This window comes from Girardinichthys multiradiatus, chromosome 3, assembly GCF_021462225.1.
Source record: "Girardinichthys multiradiatus isolate DD_20200921_A chromosome 3, DD_fGirMul_XY1, whole genome shotgun sequence".
NCBI classification, from domain to species: Eukaryota; Metazoa; Chordata; class Actinopteri; order Cyprinodontiformes; family Goodeidae; genus Girardinichthys; species Girardinichthys multiradiatus.
Genome location: NC_061796.1, coordinates 27,633,810 through 27,646,231, shown reverse-complemented (window position 1 = coordinate 27,646,231; position 12,422 = coordinate 27,633,810). Strand labels below are relative to the sequence as shown.

General features: G+C 38.9%; 1 protein-coding gene across 3 annotated transcripts in view; it reads left to right on the top strand.

The window, feature by feature from the left end:
- atp8b2 (ATPase phospholipid transporting 8B2) overlaps nt 1–12,422 on the top strand; it is a 38,360-nt gene that overhangs the window by 23,578 nt on the left and 2,360 nt on the right. For 2 of the 3 annotated variants that reach the window (XM_047361488.1, XM_047361487.1), the window contains 13 exons: nt 983–1,070; nt 1,169–1,203; nt 1,279–1,438; nt 1,528–1,716; nt 3,444–3,559; nt 3,772–3,936; nt 4,046–4,157; nt 4,489–4,594; nt 7,473–7,713; nt 7,843–8,026; nt 10,258–10,481; nt 10,928–11,173; nt 11,259–11,397. In XM_047361488.1, the coding sequence (XP_047217444.1) occupies nt 983–1,070; nt 1,169–1,203; nt 1,279–1,438; nt 1,528–1,716; nt 3,444–3,559; nt 3,772–3,936; nt 4,046–4,157; nt 4,489–4,594; nt 7,473–7,713; nt 7,843–8,026; nt 10,258–10,481; nt 10,928–11,173; nt 11,259–11,397 (2,005 nt within the window). Of the gene's footprint in view, nt 1–982; nt 1,071–1,168; nt 1,204–1,278; nt 1,439–1,527; nt 1,717–3,443; nt 3,560–3,771; nt 3,937–4,045; nt 4,158–4,488; nt 4,595–7,472; nt 7,714–7,842; nt 8,027–10,257; nt 10,482–10,588; nt 10,673–10,927; nt 11,174–11,258; nt 11,398–12,422 lie in introns of all 3 variants that reach the window. The other variant, XM_047361489.1, reaches the window with a different exon arrangement.

Genomic DNA, 12,422 nt, shown 5'->3' with positions numbered 1-12,422 from the left:
TACTCATCTAAATGTTGTTCACGGGGCTGGCCCAAGGTTTTAGGAGGCTCAGGACATAAATTCATTTTAGTGGCACTTCCAGCTAACCCGATTGTGATATTTACAGAATTGGGAGAGACAGAGGATAGGGGTGGATGTTTAATGTATTGTTCATAAGTAACCACAGGAAGAAAAAACTTCACACGTGGATTTGCTCACAAACAGTTACAGTGTGCATAAAATGTGACCCCACTTCATACACAAACAGCAGGAACTATTCAGTTTGCATTAAGATGTCCATCCATCCATCCATCATCTATTACCGCTTATCCCTGCACCCTGGACAGGTCGCCTGTCCGTCACAGGGTAACACAGAAACACACAGGACCAAGAACCTTGCACACTCAGACCTAAAGGCAATTTTTACAGAGACCAGGTAACCTAACAGTCATGTTTTAAGACCTGGAGAGAATTCACGCATGCATGGAGAGAACATGCAAACCCCATGGGGAAAGATCCCAGGGATTCAAACCCGGGTACTTCTTGCTGCAAAGCAACAGTGCTAACCACTGTGTCACTATGCAGCCCGCATTAAAATATGATGCTGTTAATGAAACCTTCAAAAGATTAAGCTTTTTCTTTAGAATATATACAACTGGTGAATTCATAAACCCGTCCCGTCTAAAATTAAGTTCTTTAGGAGCTTAGGGGGGCCCTAAGTTGTTGCAAACTTTGCTTATACCTTGTGCCATTTCTGGTGATTCAGCTAAACATAAATTGTTTTGAACTTTTATTATTGTTTTTTCTAGTAGTTACACATTTTCTTATGCATTGTACATATGTAAAGTATAAATGCAGACTATAAGAAAGCTTTATAAAAGCATGCATTAATCCTTGGAGATGTACACTTTATCTGATGTTAGAGGTGAAGTCCAGTATTGTCAAAAACAGCATTTTAAGTTGCAAAATATAATTCTGTAACTTTATACTCATTTTTATTCAGGTTGAATACATCTTCAGTGATAAAACTGGAACTCTAACTCAGAACATTATGAGCTTTAATAAGTGCTCCATCAATGGTCAAACATACGGTAAGAGAGCATACACAATTAAAACATGCACAGAGGTTCATATATGTAAATAAAATGCATTATGTTCCACATTCTTATCTGTTTATTTTTTCTGCCAGGTGAAGTCATGGATCCAGTGGAAAAACAGCCAAAGGTAGACATTTCTTTTGCTTTTTAAAGTGAAGTACCTGATCACATTGGGATCTAATTTTCTCCTGTTAATCTTCAGAGGCTGGATTTCACTCCTTTCAACCCCCTGGCAGACTCAGATTTCTGTTTCTATGACGAAAAGCTGCTGGAATCTGTGAAAATGGGGGACTCGCGCACTCATGAGTTTTTCCGCCTACTTTCTCTCTGCCACACCGTTATGAGTGAGGAAAAGAGCGAAGGTGAGCCAGAGAAGGGGAAACAATAAATGTTACACGCCATTTCTCCATTATTTCCTGTGTTGGTCATTGTTTTTCATCTGTCCGCCCAGGGGAGCTGGTCTATAAGGCTCAGTCTCCAGACGAGGGTGCTCTGGTGACGGCAGCTCGAAATTTTGGATTTGTGTTTCGCTCTCGAACCCCTGGGACGATTACTACAACCGAGATGGGTAGAACCATCACCTACTCCCTGCTCGCCATACTGGACTTCAACAACATTCGCAAGAGGATGTCTGTTATTGGTTAGTACATGTCCAGTATGTTTGGTAACTTACTGGAATTTTGGTGTAAATATATCATTCTTTAAGCTTGTCAAGAAGTAATTTTATATATTTTTACCAAATGATCCAACTTTCTTTGGTTTTGTTTTCCATAGATTTCCCCTCTTAGCTTTGGGTAGTTTATGGCCATATTTAAAATAAAAAGAAACATTTTCAGTTAAATTAGCTTTGCAAACTAAAATGATTTTTTTCAGTCTTAGAAATCATTTCTGCTACTGAAAACTAAATATTTTCTTTACAGTCCTGTAAAAATAGTTACCCTCTTTTTTTGTTTGTTTGCGGTTTTTGCTTTTTTCACACTTAAATGTTTCGGACTATTAAATATTTTTTATATCATACAATGCAATTATTTTGATTAACCACATTTTATAGGCATCTGAGTTCAATTTCACAAGCCACGTTTGATAAGCGCTACATCTGTAGAATCAGAAACGATATCAAAAAAACAACTCAGCATGTCCCAATCTAAAGAAGTTTAACAATAGATAAGAAACAAAGTCACTGACATCTATCAGTCTGGAAATGGTTACAAAGTTATTTCTAACGCGTTGGACGTCCAGTGAACCAAAGACCTGTCATCCACAAATGGAGAAAACATGAACAATGGTGAATCTTCCCAAACCTTGACGACTCATCCTGGAGGTCATTGAAGAACCCAGTTCTTGTTACCAAGGGTGCCCCAGCCGGTTATTAGGTTTAGGGAGGGTTTACTTTTTTACATAGTTCCAGGTTGGTTTAGATAGATTTAATCTCTTAATAAAAATCATTAATTGAAAACTGCTTTTGGTATTTATGCAGGTTGTATTTGTCTGATAGTAAATATTTTTTGATAATCAGAAATATTTAAGTGTTGAAAAAAGCAAAAACAGTAGAAAACTGTAAGCAAATTTGTTCTCAAAGCTCTATAAAGTCATATAAAACCTGTCAATATGTTTTCATTGGCTTCACTTTCTACAAGAGCATGTTTCCATTCATTTTTTTGGACAGTATTTACGCCTCTTTGACACTTTAGATTCCAACAACACAAAGAGAACAGGTAATTTTATTTCAAGCTTGAATATGTTTTTTATTTAGCCTTTTTCTGATCCCGCCACAGATGTCAGAATTTAGATCTAACTTCTTGATTTTGCTGACTTGGAACACCAACTCCAGGGAAACACACGTCAACACATGTAAAAGTAAAGCCTACAGGGGGAACCTGACAACATTATGGTGAGGGTGCAAGTTTCAAAAACAGCAACCTACATACATCAGAATACCTGTGACTAGCATTTAGCTTAGCCCTTCTGAAAGAACCTTTTTTTTCTCCAAGCTGAGGTCAAGTTACCCTACTGCAGATAAGATACAGACTGATGAAAACAGCTCCTCAGAACCTCTCCTATAAAACCCAAACATATCCTTCAAGTCATTATTAATAACAAAGTGACTGGAACTCTTAGTTGGGGTTATTTTATATCTATCCTTTAGATTTTAGTACGTTTTATGCTCATTGTGTCCTTTTGTAAAGGCCTGAAATGAAAACACATACATTTACATCACATATAAGTATTACACAGTGTGTATAACACATTTTATGAAGCAATGGGTCTTGCTAAAACAACCATGAAAAAAGAATATGGGTATCTGAGGGTTATGGAAGAGTTGTGTTTATGTCATGATTTTTCAATGTCTTTGTCATTTGAATTCAGTGCGTAACCCAGAAGGCAGGATCCGTTTATACTGTAAAGGAGCTGACACAGTACTGTTAGAGAGACTCCACCCTTGCAACCAGGAACTGATGAGCATCACCTCAGACCACCTTAATGTAAGTAAACGCAGTTGTTTATGAACATAGTTGATGTTGCTGCAGTGCCACCTAGTGTCTCCAAACTAAATGTAAACGTTTTGCTTTTTAATCAAATCCTAATACACCAGAGACAGTTAAAACTTTGACATTTTGGGTTCCTTTAAATATTATTCACATGCATGCTGACCTCAGGGGGCTTACGGTTGATGTGTTTTATGTTTTGTTTTCAGGAGTATGGAGCCGATGGGCTACGGACTCTTGCTCTGGCCTACAGGGAACTTTCTGAAGACGAGTGGGAGACCTGGTCAGAGAGCCACCGCTGGGCAGATAAGGCCACTGACTGCAGGGAGGACAGGCTGGCTGCAGCCTATGACAAGATAGAACAAGATATGATGGTTGGTCAGCAATCCTTCCTTCCACACATTTCCCTGAAAAACAAGATTAAAATTCCTAATTTGGCATTTAATTTATTTTGCACACATACATTTGTCTTTGTGTGTCCAGCTTCTAGGTGCCACAGCAATTGAGGACAAGCTGCAAGAAGGAGTCCCAGAGACCATTGCACTCCTCTCTCTGGCCAACATTAAGATCTGGGTTCTGACTGGGGACAAGCAGGGTGAGTTGCACGCACCTTAGACCAGCTTTCAGGTTAATTTGTCTACTAGTGTTTAGAGAAGTAGCCAACCTTGAAAGTATTTGACAGACCTATAATCCAAACACATCATGCTTTTATTGGGCTTTGGCTCAAAAAATACAATTAATAATCCAAAATAATCAGTTACGATAACTGCTGCGTGTCTACAGAGGGAGACAAATATGCTTAGTTGAAGCAAATGTAAGGCAATGTAAGGCAAGTGTTTAGAGAATTTAGTGCCTGAAATGATTAAACCTTGTGTGATAAACACTGTGTAGTTTGTGCTCATCCTTTTGTTTTGTCTTTCATTCAGAGACAGCGGTCAACATAGGCTACTCGTGTAAAATGCTGACAGATGAGATGACAGAGGTGTTCATCATCAGTGGACACACTGTTCAGAGTGTACGACAAGAACTCAGGTCAGTTGTTCCCTGTAGACCTCAAAATACAGCTGGTGGAAAATAAGACAGGAGTTGCATTAGTTTAGTACAGTGTTTTTTGTTTTGCTTTGCCTGATTTAGCTCTTGCTTATCCCAATTTAGGCTTGCTTTTTTGTTTTGTTTCACTCACTTTGGCTTATTTTTTGCTGTTTGCTTGGTCCAGTTTATTTTAGCTTACATTTTATTTTAACTCAGTTTAGGCTAGGTTAACTTAAGTCAACTTATCTTAGTTTAGTTAATTTTAGCTCAATTTAGGTTAGGTTAGCTCAGCTTAGGTCAGTCAAGCATTGTCTAGTTAAGTTTAGCCTAGTTTAGGTTAGAATAGTTTAGCTCACCCTAGCTCAACTCAGCTTTTATTATCTTTTTGTAGCCTAGCTTCTCTTTGCTGAGGTTAGTTGTTGTCAGCTAAGGTTAGGTTTAGTTTAGTTTAGTTTAGTTTAGTTTAGTTTAGTTTAGTTTAGTTTAGTTTAGTTTAGTTTAGTTTAGTTTAGTTTAGCCTTGTTATGGTTCAGATGGTTGGGTTAGTTTGGCTTGGTTCAGTGAAGGTTGGTTTAGGTTAATATAATGAAGTTGAGTTTATCTTGGTTTAGTTCACCTTTGTTTATTTTAGTTTAGCACACTTTAGCTCAGTTTATTTCAGTGTAGTTATGTGTTTCTTATCTTAGCTTAGTTTATCTTAGTTTAAAGTTTGATTATTAGTTTTCCAGGTTCTCTGAATGTTACGACTTGCGAGATATAGGACCCCAGAATGCAGACTAGAAGGCAGCATGTCGGTAAGTAAAAAGGTTTAATAACAAAAATTAACGCACAGCAGGAGGAAGGAACAAAACAACAAACGGGAAGGCGAGACAGGCATGGCATGATAAAAAAAACAAGACTTGGTTTGAGAACTAGATTTGAGCATCATTTGAAAGACAAGACATGGTTTGAAAAATGTTTCCGCCATGACTAACTGAACAGGTGTGTATATATGGAGTGAAAACCAGGTGGAGCAAGGAGATAGATTAACTTGGAGCAGGTGAACCGAATAAACTTAATTGACAGACAGAACAAAAAGTGGCTGCGGCAAAAACAGAGACTCTAATATACAAACAAAACCAAACTTGACAAAACATGAACAAGACTAAAACATGACCAGAAAAATAATAAACAGAAGCATGATTCAAAACTTGAGCAGTGAAAAACATATAAGGAAAAAACCCGAAACCAAAAACCAAACAGCCCCAAATCATAACACTGAAAGTCTTTGAAATGCAGTTTTTTAACTCATTTATTCTCTGGTGTTTGTTACCATCCCAACGATATTGTGCAGTGTGTGCTTAAAAGGTGAAAAAAGTAAATAAGCAATGGCATAAAAAATTTGTTACCTAAAACTATAAACAGCAGATGACAGTATGTTAAAGTCAGATCTAAACGATGCATAATCCTTTAGATGACCAATTCAAAATGTGTCCTTTGCTAAGCTGGTGTTATTATTATTACCTTCTACTGCTTCTTCTTCTTCTCTATTAATGGTTGCCAAACAGCTATTTGATGCGTTACCGCCACTAACTAGTGAGGAGTGTAGGTCAAAATGGCTAATTTTATTCAAGTATGTTTAAAAGAAAAAAACAACATTTGTCTAATTAAGTCTATCGTTGTTAGATATTGCAATAAATACTGGTAACATTTATTTCTTGAATTGTTTTGTAGGATCTCCACTAAGTCAAAGTTAACTTTCTCCTTGCTGAGATTTTCAGTCAGGTGTTTTTTTTACTTCATACTGCTGGCAGTGCATCACATGTTCCACTGGTTCTTTTTGTCCACAATAGTCACATCTACCTGAAATATGTTTTCCTAATATGAATAGTGTTTGATTTAATCCATTATGTCAAAATTTAAGTTGTGAAATAATTGCTTCCTCTTTTCTGTTCTTCTTTGCATTTCAAATTGTATCCTTTGGGTCTTTAAAGCAGCATCATTACACAGTTACAAGGATTTTGTAAGGTTGTAGTCAGATATTTGACTTAGTACAGCAGATGAGAAACACATCAAGATGTTTAGCAGTGCCATCAGCACACAACTGGCAGTGAGACCCAAGCACCCGTCTACTGTCTGGATTGGTCTGGTCAGAAGCGTTCTACATGGAAGAGTTGCAGGCACAAAGCCATACCTCCAACATGGAAACAAGGCTTAATTATGCATGAAAAATGGCAGCAGGTGCTCTGGCCTGAATGATCAAAATAATTTGAAATATTTGGCTTCAACAGAAAGCAGTTTGTTCGGTGAAGGACTGGAAAGTGGTACAATAAAAAGTGTCTGCAGGCAACAGTGAAGCATGGTGGAGGTTCCATCCACATCACAGTTTGGGGCAGCATTTTAGCAAATAGAGTTGGGAGATTAGATCAGGAGTAACGGTGTCCTGCAATACCATCAGGGAGGTGTATGATTGGCCCCAAATTTATTCTGCAGCAGGACAATGACCCCAAACATACAGTTAAGGCCATTAAGAACTATCTTTAGCGTAATGAAGAACAAGAATTACTGGAAGTGATGGTCTGGCCCCCACAGAGCCCTGATCTCAACATCATTTAGTGTGTCTGGGATTACATGAAGAGACAGAAGGTTCTGAGGAAGCCTATATCCACAGAAGATCTGTGGTTAGTTCTCCAAGATGTTTGGAACAACGTACTATCAAAAACTGTGTCCAAGTGTTCCTAGAAGAACTGTTTCTGTCTTTAAGGCAGTCGCACCAAATATTGATGTGATGTATCTCTTCTGTTTATTCACTGCCTTTTGTTAATTGATGAGAAACTATTAAAGCTTCCATTGTTGTCCTGTTGATGTGGAGTTTTTTGTTTTTTTGCTTGCTATTCAGAAGGGCCAGGGAGAACATGATTGCGCTGTCCCGTGCTAAAGGTGGAGGAAAAGATGAAGGGATTGGGGGTTGGGCTGAGGCTTGTTTCGTGGGTAATGGTTTGAAAGATGGGCAAGAAGGAGATGGTACAACAGCAGGAGGGTCGAAACAGCTGCATTGCTCCTCTTTCCCTTCATCTCCCTCTAACGACATGGACAACATCTCAGGGGAGTTTGCCCTCATAATCAGCGGTCATAGTTTGGTAAGAATAACCCACCCTTACACAAAGCACACAGATTCAAAGTATTTATAGCCATTTGCATCCATTCTTGCATTTTTAACTTTGATATTTTTCATAAACATATCTATTTTTTTCCCTGCACTATGACAGGCACATGCACTTGAGGCAGATATGGAAGCCGAGTTTGTGTCAGTAGCGTGTGCGTGCAAAGCAGTTATCTGCTGCAGAGTCACTCCGCTGCAGAAAGCTCAGGTGGTGGAACTCATCAAGAAACACAAGAAGGCCGTCACTCTGGCTATAGGAGATGGCGCCAATGATGTCAGCATGATCAAAAGTGAGTTGTGCAGAAATGATCAATCTGTGAGAAGTAGGAGAGGTCGTGTAACAGGATTACCTCAGGGAGGGACATATAAGAGAGCAGTTGGGTCCGGTCATGTGACAACCCTTGTCTACCTTGAAGCAGTGGAAATTCTCAGCAGAAGTGGTGGTTGTAAGACATGTTTACCTACATGGTGTTACAAGCTGTGACAGAGGCAATGTAGGCAATGTTGAAATGTGTGTTGCACTGGTTGCAATCGCTCTGAGGTTAAAGAACGGTTTCCACTGTCTGGATTGGGTTTAGTGACATTTTAAAGTGTACTGATGTGAAAGGAACTGATGAATGTGCAAAGCTTTAACATTTAGTTTTGCCAAAACCCTCAACTATTGATGTATTGTTAAATGTAATTTGTCTTTTTAATTACATAGAACCAAATGGAGAAAATGTGTCTTTACTAGTTACCTCAGCATTGTTTCTGTTTGTCTTTTGGATTGCAACACTTAGTGTTTTTGTCTGCCTTTAAGTGCATGAAGTAAATGTGTTCCATCTTAGAGCAATCAGTGCAATAGTGACGGGTGTGGTTTGTTCTCATCCTGCGATTGCTAATGTCAGTTTCTCAGAAAAATGCTGTTTTCTTTGCATTAAGCTGGTTAGGTTTTTAATTTGCATTTGGAAGTAGCTGTTCATGCTGTTGAGGAAGGGAATAAAACTTCATGTCCATAGCTAGAAACTTTTTTTTTCTAGATGAGAAGGAACATGTGGGGAAAACTCATCAACATGTCAAAATTAGGTTTTCAGAAGACAACTTAAGTTGTTAATCTATAACAGGGGAAGACCATTTTCAGACTATTTTCAGAAACAAAAAAGGTGAAAATTTTGTTTTATTTTTTAATGAGATGCATGTAAGAAAATTTGTAGCTTTACTTTAAAAATACCAACCACTAGTAGCAGTTGCAAATGAAAAGGCCTGGTTAAAATAGAAGCTGGATGACGTCTGAAAAAAGAATATTTATTTAATGCCATGAATTTCAGCCTTCAAGAAATTATTCTCTGCAGATTGATTATCATGAACCACTCTCAGGTTCAATATTCCAACAGCTTATGAAGTTATAGTTCTGGTCAAAGTTTACGTATTCTCATCGCATGAATATAATCCTAATTTCGACCTTTCATTGATTTATATGAGCTGTGGACTAATAATAGAACAAACAGCTTCAATGATTGTGTGAAACAAAAATTAGGTGCAAACATTTTAGTGATGATTTCCTACAATCTATGCAGGAACAGAATTACACCTACAGGCTCAAATACATACATACACTGCATTGATATTTGGGCAAATGACCTTCCTGGGATACCTCTGGCTGGATTTTTAACCACTGTTTTTGGCCGAATTGGTTGAGTTTATATAAATTAGCTGGTTTTATGCACATGGCAAGCTTTTAAGCTTAGTCAATAAATTAGCAACATGGTTGAGTCAGGGCCACTACAGAATATTAATAGTAGCCTGCCTGTTCCTTTCAAAAACCACTTATGATGTGTATTTGGGATCACTGTCTTACTGGAACACCCAGTTTTACTCACATTTCAACCATCTATCAGTTGGCTTTAGATTAAGTTGGGGAAACTAGAGATAGTCCACTGCCTTCATTGTCCCATCCACCAATGTAGCAGAACCACAGACAGCTTAATAGACCCTCAGTAGGATGCAACCACCACCATGCTTGAGAGTTCATACAGTACAGGTTTGGAAACCCTCATATTGACTCTTTCAAACATTTTTACTAGCTATAGTGGCTTAATGGCTCATTTTATGGCTCCTCTGATCATAAAACCTTTCTAGAATATGTTTAGGTGGTCCATGTGGATGGTTGCAAATTTAATTCACGCGTAACGGTGTCTGTTTTGGAGCACTTCACTGTGAAAAGTGACTGGTGTTCCTGCATCTGCCAGGTTATAATTCCAGGTTATACGATTTAATGGTGGTTCCTGGGTTGTTCTTGAAAATCCTCACCAGTTTCCTTTATCACAAGGTGACAGTTTGGATCAGCTGTTTAAAAATTTGGACATGGTTGGATATTCCAACAGGACAAGGATTCCAACTATAGGATTCCCTCTATAAATTCAAACTTGTGCACCAAAATTCTTTATTTGGCCCAGTAGTCTGCATTGTTAAAATACAGAGTGATTAATTTAGCAAGTTTTAAATGATCAACATCAATTTGTTTGTCTCTTTCCTCCTACAGGTGCTCATATTGGAGTTGGTATCTCCGGTCAGGAGGGGATCCAGGCCGTGCTGGCCAGCGACTACTCTTTCGCCCAGTTTCGTTTCCTCCAGCGCCTCTTGCTGGTCCACGGCCGCTGGTCCTACCTGCGCATGTGTCGGTTCCTCTGCTACTTCTTCTACAAGAACTTTGCTTTCACCATGGTGCACTTTTGGTTTGGCTTCTTCTGCGGCTTCTCTGCCCAGGTCAGAGCAGAACGATGTGTTAAGAATGAGGGATGCTGGGAGGAGAATGAGCTGATTGTGATTTTCACCTTGTGTCTGTATTTGTCTGCTGTCTCCTTTTGTTGCAGACTGTTTATGATCAGTACTTCATCACGCTCTACAACATTGTGTACACCTCCCTCCCTGTGCTGGCCATGGGGGTTTTTGACCAGGTCTTTTTGATTATCGCTTTGCACCCAGCTTACACGTTTTCAGCAGTGTGTGATTTTCCACATTAACCATTAATCCATTTTTAAATGTTCCCACGTATAATTGTTCTCCAGTGTGAGTAATGTTTGTTCTGCTTTAGGTTAGGAGTTGCTTATGTTTGTATTTTGCTTAAACCACCAAACCATCAGCTCTGCCATTGACTTGTCCTCAGTCTTATTTTAGCGAATAACTTTCTCTCATTTCCCCTTTTACGGCAGGATGTTCCAGATCACAGAAGTCTGGAGTATCCAAAGTTGTACGAGCCCGGGCAGCTAAATCTTCTCTTCAACAAGAAGGAGTTTTTCATCTGCATCGCCCAGGGCATCTACACTTCAGTGGTGCTTTTCTTTGTGCCCTACGCCGTGCTGTACTTTGCCACTCAGAGCAATGGAGTGCCCCTCGCCAACTACCAGACATTTGCGGTCACAACAGCGACAGCCCTGGTTATTGTTGTCAGTGTACAGGTAAGAGACTCTTGACTGGAGTTAGATTGTTTTAAAGTTGTTTACTCCGCTGTTGTTGAATAAACATGGTGAACTTTACTTGCAGATTGCTCTAGATACAGGCTTCTGGACCATCTTTAACCACATGTTCGTTTGGGGCTCTGTGAGCTCATATTTCACCATCATGTTTGCGCTGCACAGCCAGACCCTCTTCAGGATCTTTCCCAATCAGTTCCGCTTCGTAGGTTGGTCCCCTGCTTCTGTCTTTAGCCTCCAACACACAGAACCCTGCAAAAGTATTCATACCCTTTGAACTTTCTCACACTTTGTCACATCACAACCACAAACTTCAGTGTCTTTTATTTGGTTTTTACGTGATAGACCAACACAAAGTATTTAATGTTTGTAAATTGGAAAGAAAATTATGCGAGGTTTTAAAAAAAATAAAAATCTGAGAAGAATACCCTAGACACACTGAGATTTGATGGAGAACATCTTTGAGCAGCCATTTGAAGTTTTTCCACAGATTTTCAATTGGGTTTAGGTCTAGACTTTGACTGGGCCATTCTTACACATGAATATGCGTTGATCTAAATCATGCCAGGGTTACTGTCCTGGTCTTTTGCAGCCTCTAACAGGTTTTTTTCCAGGATTGCCTTGTGTTTAACTCCATACATCTTCCCATTAACTCTGACTTGGTTTTCATGATGCTGTTTTTTCACTAATGTTCTCTAACAAACATCGGAGGCCTTCACAGAACATCTGCATTTCTACTGAGTTTAAACTGTGCTGGACATCTTCCCTCTTGATCTCCCTGGGGCTAGTTCTCCAGGCGGGGTGGTAATGTGCCCTGTCTCCCTTGGTTGTGTTATGGCCACCGTGATAGGATGGTGCCTGCTCAGCATGTTGGGGTCTCTGGGGGAGTCTCTCCTGCTTGGTGCTGGGCAGACTTACTTGGGGATGTATAGCTGGCTGAATACAAATGTCACTGTTTTTTAGATTGTTGTTTGTTTAAACAAAACCACACACTATTTTCTTTGCAGCTCAAAATTATGCACTATTTTGTGTTGGTCTATCACAGAAAATTCAAATAGAATACACTAAAATGTGTTGTAACATACTAAAATGAGAAAAAGTTTAAGGTATAAGATTACATTTGCAAGGTACCTAAACAAAACATGTAAAAATGTCCTGTATGTTTCTTCTCAGGTGAGATGAGTGTCTACATTTTTTCTTTGGATCTATATCATCTAATATATAAATTAAATTG